This window comes from Homalodisca vitripennis, chromosome 1 (assembly GCF_021130785.1).
Source record: "Homalodisca vitripennis isolate AUS2020 chromosome 1, UT_GWSS_2.1, whole genome shotgun sequence".
NCBI classification, from domain to species: Eukaryota; Metazoa; Arthropoda; class Insecta; order Hemiptera; family Cicadellidae; genus Homalodisca; species Homalodisca vitripennis.
This window is the reverse complement of record NC_060207.1, coordinates 233,259,793-233,279,326: the sequence shown is the minus strand read 5'-3', so window position 1 is coordinate 233,279,326 and position 19,534 is coordinate 233,259,793. Positions and strand designations below refer to the sequence as shown.

Here is a 19,534-nt window from a genome sequence, read left to right as displayed (position 1 = left end):
TGAGGTTTATGGGTTACCGGTTGAGGTTCCTGCCCCTTTACCTCGGTGCTTGAAATTGCAAGTCTATAGGAACTTGAAGAAGTTAAGTTGGAGAGTTTCTGGTGTTGAAGCTTTAGACTGTTTGTTTCACAATTTCTCCACTATATACTGCCCTACTAATCCGTAGCATATATTTCACATCTACTCCAACGAGGAAATCACCCTAAAGTATGAATGTCGTTGTCTCGTTGTTTTTGGACGGAACCCCCAACATGGAAGCCATTATCTTATGGATGGTCTTTCTCAAAGGTTACTTGAATTAGTAAGATAAACTAAAAAACACATCATAGCAGCGTTGAAGACTAAATTTGTAAATCCCTTATTTCTGCGTCTATGGGAAAGATTGCAAATTATTGTATATAAGTCATTTACAACCTTAGCGCGATCAGTAAAATAATCCCTGGCATTAGTTAAGCGATGTTTATTCGCTAATCGAAACCACCTTGGCAACTTTCTCTGTCTTGTTGCTGTTTGTCTTGTTTCAAAGGAACCCTCACTCTAGCCAGACTCATTGTTCTAAAACGTACTCTCCACAGCCAAATATTGTATAAACTTTGAATTGTTCCGTAGCATTTGTAATATCTGAGTACTTGTATAGCTTCCTCGCGAGGTTCTATACTTAAATGACACATAGAGGCCCAACCTCCTTGCAACGTTTGAATTCTGGGAGTCGACTAACAATTATTTTACTTAAATCACACATTTTTGCTTTGTGTCCAAGACTAGTGATGACATAGGTGGATATGCCATTTGCTTTAGATTATAACATTGCATTAATATTCTATAGAACAACTATTGTGTTTTAACATGCATTTCCTTCACATTCAAAGTTACTAAAACCGATTCGTTGTTTTATTTTGTAACATGCAGTATACATATAAATATAAAACTTGTAATAAATATAATTCAGCTGTTTGTCGTAGAGATAGGGAAAAATTCACGGATTTCAAGTTGTGTTGATGATTTCTTAATAGAACACTAATTTTAAATTATCTTTCGCTAACACAATACCAATTTCTAGCTATTTGGGACATTATCTTAATACATTCAAGCATAATATATTCCTTTTTTAACTGAGTTTACAAATTATTTATTGAGCCAAAATTCAAAAGTTATATTCGTCATATTGCAAAGAAATAAAAAATCGTGATATTAATCTTTTTAGTAAACTAATACGTTAGTACAAAGAATAAAAACAATTTTTTTTTAGTACAGTTTGAAGATTAAAAATACATCTTGATTCATTTTTATATAGGTCGTTTCATCGTAAACTATGAACCTAGGAAATAGGTGAATAGTTACATTTTATCACAAAAATAAAAAATAACTTGCATATGAATTTCATTCCATTGCAACAGCTATGTTCAAATATACTCTATACATTTCCAGTAAATGATCAATTTATTAAACACAGAAACAAAAATTAGAAGTTTTAAATAAGTTATACTCAATGCTCAGTTACTAATAGTAATTACAGTTAAATTAATTAGTGTTACTAAGTAATTCCAATATTAAAAACAAAAGAATAGTGTTTTAGACTACACGACATAAACCAAAGTTCTCGAACTCGTATTTAAATATTTTCACTTAGACTTGTTTAGCGAAGTACGTTTTTAGCGAATGTTTAGGATTACAGAAAAACATTAAATAAGAGAATGTTTGATACTAAAGTGATGTCAAACAGAATTACAACTTAAAAGTATATAAATCTGATAGAAAAGAAAGATACAAGTACGGATTCAAACGTAAAGTAATAAATTAGCTCTCACTTCGGTAGTTCTATGGTCCCAAAGAGCCGTTATCTGGAACCGGAATGGATGTGTTCTTTCTGCGCCTCTAGCTGAACACATTCTGAACACTTTTATAGCCCCTTTCGTTTAAAAATATATCCGCCATTTTTAAAACGAGCTAATCATATGACTGAATACGATGGATTAATAAAGAAATAAAGGAGAATAACAAACCCTCTAAGTATGAAATGTCGGCGAAATGAATGATAGGAATGTATGTATCCACAAGATATAACAGATTGTCCACACATCAAATTGTTATGTGGCAGAGAAGCAGCAAAATATAACTACTTAAAAAGAATAGAAATTTTGACATGATAATGTGTTCATGTTAATGATATTTTTGGAGTAAAAGTTTTGAAAAAGCTATGCGGTGAAACAGCGAAATACTAAGACTCATTAATGAGTTTTCTGTTCAGCTGAACAGCTATAACGTAAGAAATCTAAAAATGCTGCTTACAAACTCCATTAACTTATACTACTTATTTACTTTAGATGTAAACAACTATATATACAGAGTGAGGCATTGTGAACACTAATTTCTTCATTTACTTCTTCAGTTCATGTAAATTTCTCAGACGTGTTTGAAAAAACTTGAACTTCAAGTAAACCAATAGGAAGAAATTTCAAACATATAAATCTGGTGACGAGCACCAAGTCTTCAGTTCAAACTACCATTACAATCATTTATCAGAGCGTATACATAAACATGTATACATAACATTTTTTTAAAATTAATAACACTGGTGTTTGTAAAATGGTTTCATTAAAAATTCAAACAAGTCAAAGAGAGACTTTTATATAAAAATCTTATATTTGTATTATATGTAGTGTTGTATATATATATATATATTGTATAAATGGCAATGCTCCCGGCGAAGCAAGTACTTTTTGTGGCTCAATGTTTATTGAAATATATATATATATATATATATGTACAGTATATAACAATTGAGGAATTACGTATGCGGAGTTTTTTACGTATATTTAAATTAACTATGTGTATAAATTTAATCGAAGTATATGTAACAACATTCCTCACATAGATGCATCTCACATGTGCTTGAGAAAATGAGTACCATTAAATTAAATTACGTTTCTTGGAAAAATATGATGTATCAAAATTATTTTGAGAAAACACATATAAAATAAGTTACCAAAACTGAATCAAATATTCATGAAGTAAGATGAAGATCGTACTGGTCAATAAGAAAAGAGCAGTATAAAGTTATAAAAAGTTACGCAATAAATAAACATTCTTATGGGCGAATGCAGGTATACAGAACAAGAAGTAAACGGACGGACGAAAAATCGACGCAGGATAATGCTTGAGGCCTCTGCCTCCTTTTGTCAGTCATATTTCCCCATACTCTGCAAACTTTCAATAGCCAACCAAGAAACACAAACACACTCACACACACATACACCAACACTCACAGCTATACACACAAACACACTTTCTGAAACATAAGGAAAACGCTTTAAACCTCTTATTCAAGTTTTGAACTCATAAACTGTAATATACTTTCCGAGTAACCACGGCCCTCGCTTTTGAAAAATTTGTTTACTGTTGTTTTATAAGCTTATACGGTGTATGAAACCATACTCAGGATTCCACAAGCAATTTGGGAATTGTAAAATGTATTACTTGGTAATTGAAAAAGTTATATTTAGTCTAGGTGTAAATATGGAGGATACACAATTTCTTGATACGTAATGATACGTTAGAAACTACATATATTTCTACTGTGTAAAAATATGTAAATATATATATATATATATATATATATATATATATATATATATATATATATATGTTTTCTGTACACTTCATTCACTGTATCACTTCAAAAATCCGTATCGTTCACGTTTTTCACCCAGTTTTTCTTCTTTAGAAAGCGCTTTTGGAAGCTCTTGATTTAATGTGATCCCTATTTCTTTTCCAACCTTCAGAGTGTCTTTTAATGTATGACTGTGAAAACTACCAAAGCCAGTCTTGAAAACATAAGTCACTTTGGAATCAGGGGTAGTTGCTATGACAATGCTTGCTGTACTACAAGTCTCCTCTTCTGCAGTTGGATCTACAACACAGTGATCACCAATCTTGCAGAGGGTAACTATAAGAGGAGCAGTTGACACATCTAGTCTCCAACAGTCAAAAGGGTCATCCGAGGGAGTCAAGTCTACCTGACCTCCATCCATCTCAGCACCTGTGACTCTTGGCACACGGGTGTTGTGTAGAGCAGCCTTGACAGCAAGGGAAACTGCATCAAATAAGTTTCCACCACATTCCAAAACCAGGATGTCTGCATAGAGTTTCCAACATTGCAATCCCTGAAGTATACACAGCTTCTCTAAAGGGAACAAAGCGTAAGCTCTAGCGAGACTATTGCTGATCTCCGTTGCCAACTCTTCTCCACTACGACCTTCAAATTCAGGTGTGGCATTTGCTGAGCAATCAACAAAAAATTCTAGTTTTTCCTTGGTTGGGAGTTTCTGGAAATGGAACATCAATTTCTGTTTTGACTCCAACTAATATATCTGTGTTGGCAAGTCGTAATCTGGCAGAACCACTTGCGTTGCTTACAACATCAGTCTATAGTTGCATGGGTCTATAGGCTCTGCAGGAACGACCATCACAGCGAAAATTGTCCTCAACACCTTGTAGTATGAAAGTTTTTTCTGCTTCACTTAAGAGTACGTTTGCCATTTGGTAGTATAAATCTTGGTGTGTTTTTTAAATAGTTCAAACTCTGTCAATAAACAATAACAGCTTATTAACACCAATTTCAACAATACCTTCTACTCTGATAAATTACAAGGATGGTTGTAATTTATCAGAGTAGAAGGTATTGTTGAAATTGGGGTTAATAAGCTGTTATTGTTTATTGACAGAGTTTGAACTATATATATATATATATATATATATATATATATATATATATAGTAAATACTGTAACTAAGAAAACATTCAATTTGACGAAAAGCACCTCCGATTAGTATTTCCTATTTCTTACCAGTGATGTTTAAGCATGTATTTCTGAGTTTTGTACTTTTGTAACTAGCAGACCACATTACGAATCCTCTTCTAAAAATTGATTGAATATGTTAAAAGTATGCCATTACTATTCCTTCCAAACTTAAAAAGTCTTTAGTTGACGATAAGGATATTTGAGTTTTCAAAACGTACTATAAAGGTAAAGAATCTGAGCAGATAAATGCATTATGTTGTCTAAATATTTATACTTTTCCATCCTTTCTAAAGATTCACAATGATAAACCAAAGTATTAGGACCACCACAAGTGTGGAGTTTAATTTCAAAAATACGGGTGTCAATGCAGCAGTCTCTAACAGTAATGGGCGTACCTTTACAATTGAAAATTTTGATAAGACCGTTTTTTAATTTGTTATGGATCATTATGTGCTTTATTTAAAACTTTGTCTCAGTTGAACCCTTAAATAAAAAAGGAGTATCACCTACATACAAATATAGCTCTTCTAGATTCTAAATTCTCTAGAGATTCTAAATTTAAAAAGATTATCTAGATAGATTAAAACAAGAGAAGGTAGGATAATGACAGCCACACTAACCGAAACCGTTTTCATATGTTACTGAGAATAGCTCTGCAGATTCTACTTCCCAAGAAAAGGGTTCACAAAACTTTCCCTAAGTTCCCTAAGTATAAAGCGAAGGTTTCGAGTATCCACTTATATTAACAGTTACGGTTTTTGAAAAACACCAGCATAGAGAAATACAAAGAGGGTTTGCGGCACCATAAGTTCTAAGAACCATGAACAACGGCGGGAGCAAGGGAGACAACCCGCATACCCCGATTACGAGACCGGTTACATAGTAATTATACTCGAGTCGAGAGACTGCCCCAGAGAGAATGTGGGTCGACAGAGGAGACAGACCCCACGGGACGCCACATAGTGGGGTTTCCCCGAACTAATGAGATAAGTGCCGTTGCTATCAGTAGACTATCTTCATATGACCATTAAATAGAAATAAAAACGTTATATAACACTCAGCGAGTTTATTTATAAATCCAAAGCAATAAAAAATAATTTATTACAATTTGCAATCAATAATTTGTAATTTTAACTTATGGCGTAAAACATTCGTTATCATCAATTTAATTCTTCAATTTACTCGATGTTGTTTTCGGAGCCATGGCTTGAAATCCGCTGTTAAGAGGAATTCGGAATGAATAGGTTTTGATAGAGAGATTCCCATGATTTTGAGTTGGCAATAAAGGCCACTTAGAAATCTTAGCATTGTTCCATTTTTACAATGTATCTTCACCTGTCTCTTTATACATTTCCGTGTGATAAAGCAACTTGTAAGGCAACATGTAATCAACATGTGGATCTCAAATGCGTCATGTGTCACTGGCAATCATATGCTGCAGATAGAGGTGTCAACGTACTCGAATAGGAAGCAATAAACGTTATGATAAGAGCTGCCACTACAACATATGCTCAGGAGTTTTTTTTATGACACAAATAAAGGCATCGTAAGAGCTACATCTAGTCAAGGTCATTGCATCATGATTGATCAATTAGCGTAGGATCTGGTTTTATTCAGTGCATGTTTATTAATAACATTATATTATGCACCTATGATAGGGGAATCACTAATGTCGTTCACAAAGATAGCCAAGTGAACTTCAGAAGATATAATAAATTATTGATAACTAGACTAGCAGAGCTGATGAGAAAACACGTCTTTTCAATACGTGAGAGTAACAACAACCAGATAACTATGGATTCTATATTTATGACAGAGGAATCACTAATATTGACTAGACTTTCACTGTTGGTCCCTCCCACACGTAAAAGCAATAAATATTTGTTTGATTATTATTACTCTGTTTGTAATTCCTTTGAACTCAATAGATGTCTTTTAGATCATAAAAATATACTGAGTACCAAAACCTTTACATCAATAACGTGTGTTTCGTTGCTGTATAAAATTCATACATTATAGACAATAATTTAAGCGGACTAGTTACTTAGACATTATTTTATTTGTTGGCTGCTGTTGACTTTAGCTTGGAACTTTTTAAATGGTTAAACATTTCGTTTCATGAGCCTCTGGAGAAGATAAGTTTAATCTCACATGAGATAACAGCGCTCTGAGACCGAGAACTACCAAAGAGAGGGAAGATTTATTACCTTACCTTTGAATGCGAACATTTCTTCCTCATCTGGTGTGAGACTTAACAAAAAGAGTGCTTAGCATTCATTAACTAGATTCTTATCAATCTTTAATCTTGATTGCTCTGTCGAAAGAAATAATTAAATAAGTTTGGAATGTTTCAATGATTATTTGTGCTGTCAGTATAAGAGTTTGAATTAAATATTCAATCTTGTCAAGAAATTGTAGACATCGGGCCAGGTCGATTGTAGATGATTGAAAATTAAAATGGCAATAGTGTAATACAGGTGTTTGTATAAAATAGTAATAAATAAAATAGAACATTATTATAAAAGCAGTTTTAACCCGAGTTTTAATTTGTTTACTGAATTTGCAAGGAAATGCTAACGTTTAATGTTAACAGTATTATTTTTAAGGAGAAGCCGATTCCCTTTTAAGCCTTATTCTGTCCGTCCTCATGGGCGACAAGCCTGTACGGGGATATTATCAAACAGAATAAGGGGGAGAGTCGATACAGTAAAAGGTTGATGGTACTAATAAAAAGTGCAACGGTCACAGACAGGATTCAAACCTGCGCTGTCTCTAACTCAGACCCAAAGTCCAACGTCTTAGACCGCTCGGCCATCGGCACAACATAATATATTTTGTTGGATATATTATGTTGGACTAATGGTTGCTAAGCATTCTTAAACGGGTCAACAATTATTTGGATTATTTGATTTATATTTTCCCAGTTAATGCTAAAATTGTAGAAAATTAAAGATGAACTGTCACCTACCCCAAGAGCTGTTGGTGTCTATCAGGTTCTGCTACCTGTGCCGAGCGACGCTGCCGGAAGACGACGAAGCCTGGGTGAGACCTTGTCGATGTGTCGGCCCGACAACTTGGATACACCAGAGTTGTGGTCGACAAATGGTTCAGCGGTTCGAGAGTCTCTACCCGACTAAGAGGCCTAGATGCATGTTCTGCAGAACACGTTACATTATAGTACCGAAGAAAGGCCCAATAGTCCGTGTAATGCAGAAGATACTTCTAAAATTAAAGTCAATAGTTGACATAGAACTTATCGCTGCCTACCCCATAATAGAAGCAATCGCGACTACCTGTGGATGTCTAACTCTCTCTTACATTTATGGCCATGAAGAAGCGAAGCAACTTTTAATGGAACGTAATCCAGTCGAAGCAGCTTCAGCGTGTGCACTTATTGGATATGGCTTATGGTACATAAGTGACATCACATGGGAAGATTGGCTGTTACGTGCTTTAAGACGGTAAGGAACTTTTAAGCACCTCTACTTTTTTGCAGATTGTTTGTAGTCATTGTTTTAAAATTTTATTATTAATTTGTATCATAGTAATTGACTCAATCTGTTAAATTATATATAGCTTTTTTATAAAGTTCCATAAAAGATCCTGACAGGGTATTTATAAAATCGTGTCTTTGGTTTTATGCCTGTGTGCCTTCACATTAAAGTTCTATAGAATTACAAATGGTATGTGAGGAGATAGACAAGTTGTATTCTATCAAGATCTTCCTATCCAGGACATTTTTTATAGTTACGTTTAGTCTCTTGCACTGGCTGGGATCGTACTCGAAGAGAGAGCAAGTTCTCGATCTTCAACTGACTACGCTGTAACACAGTTGCAACTGCAATCTGATGTCTACCTGTATCTTAAGAGACGAAAACACCGTTGAATCAGCTTCACTAGCAATTTTTCTTTGTTTTATAAACGGGCATTGAATCGGGATTTAATCTTTGCATAACTGACGATAGAGAGACATCTCGAAACGCGTTACAGGTATTGTGAGCTATCGTCCCATCTGGGACTTTCACCCTCAACGTTGAGGGAACGCTTCTCAAGAGGCTGCACCCATTACGAAGTTGAGTGAATATCATTGTAGCGCTTTGCAGAGTTAAATGACATTTCGGACTCACATATACACTATGTGTTCGGCTGCTACCAGCTTTAGCATAGAGGTCCATGCCACCTGGGAAGGGCGATCCTCCTGTCAGATCGTCTTTACGCATTCCTGCTCACAGTGACAGGGCTTTCAGTCTGTAATCAAAACATTGGAAATTATTCCTTGTTTTGGACTTAAAAGCATTCTAAGTCCCGTTTAAAAAACTAAGCCACTTCCAATTATATTGACTGGTAAACTTAGAGGAGACCACTATCTTAACATGCACCTGACTCTCTTGCGGAAGCCTGATAGGTAAAGAAGTAGATACGACAACTAGTGAAGTTCCTTCGATGTTGTCTCTTCAGACAAAGATAGACAGGAGGTTTCAGCTGTCACTGTGTTACAACGCAGTTAGATGAAGTTTGAGAGCTTCTTCTCTCTTCGAGTACCACCCCAGCAGTGTAAGAAAGTAAACTCAATTAACAAATGGTACATATACAGGTTCTTGTAGTTCCACGGGAATACTCTGTTGATTTTGGGATGAAAAGAGAACATAAAAACTATAAATCATCAATTAATTTTTGTTGGGATATAAGGTAACCGTTTGGCAACAGTAAATTTGTAGAATGAACAAATTCGTAAAGAAACAATTAAAAATGCAAACATTAAATTTCATAGAAAAACCTCAAATTAAATTTATGATGAACCGAAGAGGAAATATTGAGCTAAATAAAGTACACGAAGTACTGTAGGAAGTTAACTATATTCTTGGCTTTATACAGTGAATGTATAACAATACCGAGAATAGTAACGGTTAATTTTCCTAGGTACCGTACTTCACTTCTGTTTTTCCATTCAAGAATATCTCCACTCATTTTAACGATTCTTAGAATTATTCTTCTTTCTAAATTGAGTAGATTTGGTTAGGTTCCTGGTATTTGCGTAGTTGGATTTAAACCGCAGAATCACTTCAAGTATATGTATATATTAATCATATAGAAGAAGTAGTCTGCAATCCTAGCCTATTAAAGTAGTAATGAATTTACAAATGTTTGTTATGGTATAGAAGCTTTTAAAAATTTGTTTTAGGACCAACTCTCTAAAATATTATTCCATTGGAGAATTAGTTTATATCAAACAAGTTTAAGCTATCCTCAAGACTTAAAATAACACAATATTGCTAAATCTCTAAGTGTATCTCTAAATGATTGCAATTATAAAGCAAACAAAACTGTTTAAAAATTATATAGCACTTCTTTATAGTTCTCATTCTTATCTAACAACATACGGTACTCGTATATTTTGTGGAATCTATTCTCTTAAAAGGACATTATCCATGGTAACAATAAATTATGATTTCCTACTGCCTTAGACAAAATTGAACAGCATTTATCTTAAAACTTTTCACTTTAAAACATATTCTTGGAAAATATTTAATCCATCGATTCAAAAGCAATGTTATTTCTAAAAAATAGGTGCTTCGGAATTTAGTCGTACTGGAATATTATTTTTTTCTTCCCATTCAGAGCAAAAACCTTTCATAATACGCCAACCCTCAGCCCCCGGCTAAAAACCATAAGGGCCAAATAATTGGTACATGTGTATATAATTTTAACGATCCTATGCAATTTTAATCTGCAACACTACTCACTGTCTGTAAGATATAACGGCATCATTAGAGTGAAGGAACATTCCTCTAATTGGGGACACAGTGTTTCATGATGCACCCCACAATGAAATGCCTTAGACAGGTAAAGATATGTGCTGAACACGTTTAGTCACCACCCCTAGACCATCGAAAACGATGTCAATGACGATTAAAACTGCATCAATAGTAGTTAATGTATTTATTCCTGGATCTAAACTTCCCAATCTATGAAAAAAAAATCCATTCACCTTCGAAGATAATTTTTTTTAGTGTCTTGCTGATTACTGGGAAATGGACTTCAGTCTAGTAACCGATACAATCGAATCATGGATAGTTATCGATTAGATATAACTAAACTATCGAATACCAAAACATTCTAATAATAGTTATTTACAATTTTAATTATTGCCAGCTCTTTTTAATCTATGTACAGCAACACTGTTAAAAATTAATTAAAACAAAGTAAAATCATGAGTGTGGTATTTGAGGTAATGGTGCAGTTTAGGGTACAACGGTTATCGCAAGATAACCAGATCAAGCAACGTCGAGCGTGGCTGCTGCTTGGATGGATGACAGCTGAGCGATCCTGTCCTTGCAAGCAGCCCACCTGCCCGGCCATTGGTAGTGGTTCGGAAGTCACATTTTAGCTTTTGGTTCCCAGGTTATGTGTTAGAAAGGGCTTCTTAGCCTGTAAAAAAAGACATGTTTACTTTACTTTATTTGAGCAACGGCCATAAGCACAGTGGCGATAAACATCCGTTATTTGTGTAACAACCTGTTATACATGGGTATGCTTTAAAGTAGTAAAAAGACCTATATGTTACACACTTTTTTGTTAAATTTAATAAATAAACATAGCCTAGATAGTCTTTCGTTCATCATTGAACTGTTACTTTGTTATGCATAAAAACGGCTAAAGTAAACTGTTATTTCAAATATCTTTAATATTAATATTAATATGTATGACATTTTGGATTCGTTACTGTAAAATAAATAAATAAATAAATATATATATATATTTTTCCATAATTATCTTAAGAAATTAATTCTTTACAAGTTTTGTTAAAGAATTTTACGTGTTTGTTACACATTTAACAAAGTTAATCTACTTGAAACCTAAATGAAACTTGTTTTTGGACACCGAATTTTGCGTATTTCTTCAGATATCTTAAAAATTACTGCAACTAGAGGTCTGGTACCAATTTTATTCAATTTTTCAGTTCAATTTGCATAATATACATTAAATTTTACGTCCTGGGTAACGCCCAAAGTAATTTAATAGGGCTCCCTTTTAACGGTGGCACTGAAATCTGGGCGAAATCTTTCACCCTGTATAACTCGCTAACTAAGCGTTTCTGGACCTATGTGTATATGAACTTTTTCGTTATTTTCACCGTAAGAACAAGTCCTGACAGTTTCTCCGTTTCTTCATGGGACACCCTGTATATATATGTATATTTTATTGTGGCAGTGGCCGCTTATTATTATGCAGCCAGAAAAATTCAAATCGATCTATAATGGATCAACGGAAATAACTTTTGCTGTTTTAATGATGAAAACAATAGCTGAATTACCATTATTCTCTCTGGTGTAGTAGAAGCACGCCGATACAGCTGATTGAACAGAGCTAGTATTAATATATTTGTATTAAATTCTATTGTGTTAAATTTATTTAACAAAACTTAGGTCCAATAATAATTGTGATTTCCTTAAATACTTTACTAGAACTTTTGATGATGTAATATGGAAAAACATCGTTTGTAATTATATTTTTAAGCATTTATTACCTGATGAAGCTTCTTATTAGCATACTTTAGGGCGTGTACCCTTTTTAAATTAAATATAAAATTTAAATTAAAATATTTAATTTAAATAGGACAAGTAGAATAAGGCTTAAAAGGGAATGGGGTTTTTCTTTACAAAACAAAAATTATAATAAACACGCCCCAAGAGCCCTGTCACTCGCATCACACGGCAATATAAGGGGTTCTCATAATTAGGTGTTCTCAGGAATGGAGGAGTAATAATTAATACATTGTTTCATCTTGTTAAACGAATTTTCACATCCTTCACTCTATATAAATTTCGAGGTCGCTTTTAAGTTCATCAAAGGGTACAGTTGTTTCCGCATTTTTCAAAATAAATTTAGTAAAGCAACATGCCATTCCAATAAACCTGGATACCTCTCTCTTATCTCTTGGCCATTTACACTCCTGAATATTTACTTGTCCGGTCGGGATTAAGTTTTATTTCTTCCTCCGATACCAGATATCCTAAAAATTTAATTTATTTTTAACACATTTTAGTCCTCTCTGAATTTAACGTTAAATTGTGTTTTTTAATCTTCCTATTACTAGTGATAAATGATCATAATATTATAACAGATTTTTAGAATAAATAGCAATTTCATCCACATATTTTAATCATATTTTGAACTTAAGTACATATAGTATTTCCTTTAAATAGGCACTTAGTACAAAATTCTCTATAACCATATCATATGTATTCCTTTAATGCAAAACTTCGTATGTTGTACTACAGATGATTAATTCTTGACTGTGTAATAAAGTCATTTTCATTTAATCAGGTGTAAATTTACATTAAAAATAATTTGCTTAAGTCAATGACACTAAAAACCTTATTAACTATTAAATTATTATCTCTATAATTCAATATGTATTCCTATAGGATATTTTTTGCGTTCCTTTCTACCTATTAAAAGGCAGAGCTCAAATACTCACTCGAAATGTTTCATTATATCTTGCCTCAATTAATAGTCATTAAACCATTGCATTTTCAATACATATGGGGATTCAATCGATCCATAATCTTTAATTTTATTTTTTAATCATAATTTAATATTTGTCCTGCTTTATCCGTAAATACAATCGGGAATTCCTTAATCAATATTATGACTTCATTAGTGGTTACCGAGTACCCTATTTTATATTTCAAAATGTAAATTTACGTTGTTAACAATAACATCCTTGCTCAAAGGAGTTGTCAATTCGGCTCTTTAACTACTACAAACGTCTCTACAAGTAAAACTGTTAATTTACATCTTTATGTCGACTTCTTCGAAAAGTTTTACCATTTTTACCATTTTTTACATTTTACCATTCACAGGCATTCACTAGAGCGAATGTATTCAACTAAGCTTTTACCCTCCAGCAAACTGTACATCTTATCACTAACTATATTAATACAACTGCCCGTATCTACAATACATCCTACAATACAGTACAATACAACAATACATCAATAAACAAGATGTAACAAAACTCTATGTTCAAAATGTACAAGTTGTAGTTAAAAATAGCTGGATTTCTTGTGTACTATGATTAGCAAACTTTTTGCGTAACAGTTTTTTCGGAAACTAGGCATAAATTTAAAAAATTCCAAAATTTACAAGTGTTTTCAATCCATAGAATTTTGTTGCCGCCCATCGTATCCGTAATTGTGTAAAAGTTCTTACACCACTTCTTGGTCATGCTTGACGTTTAAAATCGTTATCATAATGCATAATAACCCCAAACAAACTACAGCTCTCTTATTTTATAAACTCTTTATATAACTTACATATTTATCCTGTCCATAGTTTTGTTATGTATTTATGCCTCGACGAATAAAGTCAGCATGGCCCAATTGTTTTAACATTAAGCACATTTGACCAAATCCCTTAGCTAGTGAGATTACCTATGAAAACCAGCTCAATCCAGGTTTCTGGATTAATTCCTATTTTATTTTGTTATTAATAATTTGAAAACGTCACTTCGCTTTTATATACCCCAAAAGTTCCTCGTAGAACTATAAGTATGAGATGTATTTTATCTAAATATATGACTTATGAAACTCTCCCTTAGGCGATTAACTAGCTCAAATCAAATTTTATTCCTTTGAGCTAGGGAATAAAAAAAAATTATGGTTGCCTGTAAAGTCGGTTTTACGGGCGAAGATTTTACGTGACAACGTCTTTTTCTCGGTAGAATATTTATTGATATGAATATTATTAAATTGCACAATAGGAACAAGGAATTGAATGAAAATAAGAATTGCACAAATTTTAACTATAGAAATATATTTTTTTTTACTAAAACATTGTACATAATTTGAAGTTAATTAAAATTTTTTATTGTAAATGGTAAAGTTCAATAAAACATTTACTAAAATTGGAATTTGAAATTCTTGCTAAACACAGTTAAATTCTAACTCCGCGCGTGGTGATTGGTCGGTTTAGTTAGTTTGTTTGGTCGCACTGTTATGACAGGTTAGAGGTTATAATTTGTTATTTTAAATGTTTGACTAGCAATACGCGCTGTTTCTTCTCAATCGACTGAATTACGATTGATTGCAGAGTGATTTAAACTAATAATTTACTTAACACTATCAACATTTGTCAATAGTATGACATAACCTATAAACTCAGTTTCTAAACTTTTGTGTCAATCTAACAATTAATCAATCAATCATAGTTTACGATAATGAAATATCAGTGTACAATTATTTACCTTTATTGTTGTAGTTGTTGTAAATGACGAATCTAAGCACTCCACATTTTCACGAAGAAACATAGTTATCTGCTTTATCCCGTGCGGCGGACCCACAGTTATCTGCTTTATCCCGTGCGGATCCCGTGCGGCGGACCCACTGGACGGGCATCGTAACGTTACCGGGCGTTACACTTTTTCATGAGTGACTCCGAGCCGCAACCTAATTTAAGACGTTGTCACGTCAATAAATTAGAATGTACTTGCTTAACACCTTTAGATTGAAATTCACAAATTTCATCTCAATAACGTTTTCCAGTGATGTCCCACTACAAAATGACATAATCAGTTCAATAATTTCGTTGTCCCTACATGTCACTTTTCATTAAATATGTTTTTTCCAACTGAAAGTAACTGAAGCTAATAACTAACTTTAAATTCATATTTATTCAATACTTCCAACCATTGTTATGTTATATGTATAAAACGAGGTTGTTCCGCCGTACTTAAACATTGTGCCTCAGATATCGTAGGGCACCCAATTTTCCATCTTATGAGACAATTAGAATTCCTCTTCATCCAGATTACACGATATAGTCTCTGATGTAAAAACGATAGAAATATTTCATTTTGAACTTCTTCGTCGCCGAAATCTTTTCGATCTCCTCAGACAAACGTGGCTCTAGATTCAAGGAAACAAGTCTGTGACAGAGTCAGGTCTCAGAAGAAGAACTAAGAGGAAGGTGAACTGGAATTAAACTCAATATTCAAAATACCTAATTTCTCTCTGGCGCAATAACATCGTCTATCGTCTCAATTTAAATCTTATACTTTCTGAAGACCCTGCATTTTGATTATCATTATAATCCAATTCCATGTTTGATTTAGAGAAGTTTCTTAGATAAGTGTTTCAATTCTATCCAAGTTTAAGTTTAAAATATGTTAGAATAAGTTTTCTAAACTTTATATAACATTTTCGAATGAGGGTTTTCTTCCGGGACATAAGTAATATATGATTCTATCAAATAAAAAGATCTGATTAACCACTGCTTAACGTTTGGATTGCATCAGTCCAATTCTAAAGTTTCTCTGACCTAGATTTCTTACTCCGCTCTTATTCCTAATAACTGTAGTTAATTATTTATCTTTTCCCAGTCGTCTTTATACTGAATGTTGCTGTTTAATGAAAAGCACTAAATCTTAACATTGTTAAGATACAAATTACAAACATACAGATACAACTAACATTGTAGTAGTTTTATTTCAAATAAAATATTAACGGTCTTCTTATTAAATATTGTATTTTTTAAATAAATACAAAATGGATACACTAGCACTGGCTAACTACGTCAGTGCGTATCTTTTTAAAGAATTGTATATGTTTTAATATAATCTTTGACCTAAAGAATTCAAAATGTATTCTTTATGTACTACAAAATGTACTATCAAAATACATTCTTATAAATATTCTTCTGATTAAAAATAATAATACTAAAACAAATTATATAACTTTTATAATAAAATAAATTAAAATGATTTCTTACTAGAAAAAACAAACAAAACAAAACACTAAGATAATCCGTCTTCTTAAATCAAAATATAAGATAAAAGTTCAAATAAATGTTACTTTAAATTCAATATAAGAATTGTTACTAAAAAATAAAAAATATAATTAATAATTAATCCTAAAGTTTACAATAAATGTTTTAAGTTTACACCTCAGCGAAATAGAGATGTATTGTAATGTAACATTTAGAATCTAGAAAGATTCAGTAAAATTTATAAAAAGCATTTTTTTATTTTGATAAATAATGGAAACTACGGTATTTGAAATTAAATAAGAGAATATTAAACAGTTTAAAAACGTTGGCAGAAGAATCTTGTTCGTTTAGTAAAATAACACAAGCATACCAAGTAAAACTCAACTTGACGCTATACTTCTCCTAGCACTCTACAAATTGAACTAACCCCAAAGCAGATGCTTGGCAAGGAGAAGACGTTCTCTCCCTTATAATCTCGCATTACAATGAGGGTTTAACAAGTATCTCTAGTGAACATATGTTTCATAGTTATAATATTAATTTTGGCCAATAACCGGATTTAACTAATTCAATGCGTAGCAAGAGTTGCACATGGTCTCACCTACTCTTAATTTAAAACCATTATTGCTGTCTTTACATTCCACAAATACTATTTTTTTATTTTAATTTAACAATATAACATGTAATTTTCAATAATAAGTTCAACTAGACAGGTCCCTAAAAATTGGTAAAAAAGTTTGTAATTTTATGAAGATTGAAACTTCTGAAGATGAACAGCCGGTGGGAGACCTCCTCAAATTAATGAAACAATGATTGTACTAATTATAACAATGATTGCATTGATTTAGTATACTGATTATAACAATGATTATACTGATACTATGGTAACAGTTTGGGAGGATAAAGAACTAACTCCCAAAATTTATCAATCTATTTGGTCCCTTTGTTCAAATGTCTTGCTTTCTAAATGCTGCTCTGATGGTTTTGTATACACTGTATATGTATAATCCTTGATTTCCCAATTTCCCAGAGTTCCCTTAACGTTTGTTTAGTCCTCTTCAAAACTGAAATAGAAACCGTAAATTCTGACTTAATTGCCTCTATGAAAATATCTAAATTCATTAAATTTATTTATGCGCATATCATAATTTCACCTTTATTTTTGTGTAAAAATCAGATTTAACACACAATTAAAACTGTTAAAATAAAGGTTTTTTCACAATGGAAGCGATAACACCTCTTAGTAGTTGAATTTACATTCATCACACTATGTAGGTTATTGTGAATAAAGTAGTTATTTATAAAAAGAGTACACGTTTCCACCTTCTCTTAAATAAAAAAGAGCTTATTACCTCAAATTTGTATAAAAGGCTCTATGTATATAACTGTTTATTAAGCTAATATATACAATCATTGAATTATGTATAAACTATGATAAACTTGAATATTCTGATAAAGTAAAGCGACAATTTATTATAATGGTTTTACCATTATTTGAAATTATCAATAAAAGCTTGTAAATTAAAAATTGTAATTGGAAATTAAAAAAAAGATTAATTAAAAAAGGAAATTAAAATTAAAATGTATTTTTAGATGTTCCAGGTTGCCATTCCTAAAAGGGGTTTTCCCCAGGGAGTATCCTGACAGCCTCGCCAGGAGCAGGAAGAGGATGTGGTCGATATGCAGCGCTATCGCGGGAGGTGCTCTGCTACCGGTGTACTCCAGGATCATCGGCACACTGATGTTTAGTTCTGTGGAGAGTCCGGTCAATCAGCTATTGTTAGGTGGAACTTCCTTTCTGGCCGTGAAGGGGATTCTGAAAATGTATTATGCACAGAAAACATATGTGCGCCAAAATTCTTTGTCAATTGAAAACTATAGATAAAGTAATGATGATAAATTGAACTCAGTATAGTGTATTTAATGTGTCACCAAGAAAGCAATGAATAATTTGTATAATTGTATTGACTAATATAGTTTTGACTTAGAGGATACTACACGACCTAATCCTGTAACAGAATATAGCATACTAAAGTCCAGGTGAATGTGCACTGAGCGTTTTCATAATGGTGTTTTATTCCCAATTTCCATCACTCGATTTCATAATTTTCCTAAGAATCTTATAAGAAAAGAATTATTTTTAATTTTATGATAACAACAACCCTAATTAACTGTGTCATGACAACTATTAAGGAGTTTTCTTTCTAGAGAAGGGTTCAAAATTTCTTAAATATTGTTCTACTCATATGTACCCAAATCCCATATCGGGGAAATAGGCGAAGCTGTAACAGTGACTGAAAAGTTCACTTCTGTTTACTAGAAAGGTGTTCCAAGTTCCATCCCTTATTTTTATCCATAGAAACTAAATAGAGTGTATCAATACCTTTAACTCACACTGCATATTAACGAGGGAGGAGCTATACTATAAATGTTTAAAGTGCAACCTATCAGTAATTAATGTGTGTTTTATTAAACGCTGCTTGTCAATTATTTATTTTTATCAAGATTAAAATTATTTTTCCTACTTGTTATAAATTTTAGGTTCTGTAGGTATTAGTATTATAAACTAAAATTTTACAAACATTCAACAATATTTTATGATGTAAGATGGATAACAACTGTCGTAATGTAAGTGTTGAAATTTGTCAGTGTTGTTGATGCAAATTTTTGTTTCCAGGTGTATAATTCGTATATTATTGTAATTTCTGGTGTAAACGATAAAAATCTATAGAGTATTTCAGTGTTAATAAAATTCTGTTCTCTAACCAATTAAATTATTTGTTTAAGATGAGTATTTGGAATAAGTATGGTTTCAGTATAGTAGATAGATTAGTTATATAAACGCATATATTACGTGATCTAACGTATTAAATACCTAACGGAAGACAAAGCTTGTCTAAATCCCCGGTCTCAGAGACATTAATATTCAGGCTGTGAAGTTTACTGCCCCTGGGATCTGTCTGA

General features: G+C 32.5%; 1 protein-coding gene and 1 pseudogene across 1 annotated transcript; one reads left to right on the top strand and one right to left on the bottom strand.

Moving 5' to 3' along the window:
* Nucleotides 1-3,662: 3,662 nt before the first annotated feature.
* Nucleotides 3,663-4,643, bottom strand: LOC124356249 (annotated as a pseudogene).
* Nucleotides 4,644-7,711: 3,068 nt separating this feature from the next.
* LOC124356239 (E3 ubiquitin-protein ligase MARCHF5-like) lies at nucleotides 7,712-18,504 on the top strand. The gene is made up of 2 exons (XM_046807427.1): nucleotides 7,712-8,262; nucleotides 18,164-18,504. Exons 1-2 carry the CDS (start codon nucleotides 7,754-7,756, stop codon nucleotides 18,453-18,455), a joined length of 801 nt encoding a protein of 266 aa, XP_046663383.1. The 5' UTR covers nucleotides 7,712-7,753; the 3' UTR covers nucleotides 18,456-18,504.
* The last annotated feature ends 1,030 nt before the right edge of the window (nucleotides 18,505-19,534 follow it).

Bases quoted from the DNA above. Each gene is read 5' to 3' on its own strand.
- LOC124356239 (XM_046807427.1), top strand. From the start codon at position 7,754: ATGAACTGTCACCTACCCCAAGAGCTGTTGGTGTCTATCAGGTTCTGC. The intron at 8,263-18,163 runs GTAAGGAACTTT...ATGTATTTTTAG, and splicing joins CTGTTACGTGCTTTAAGACG to ATGTTCCAGGTTGCCATTCC.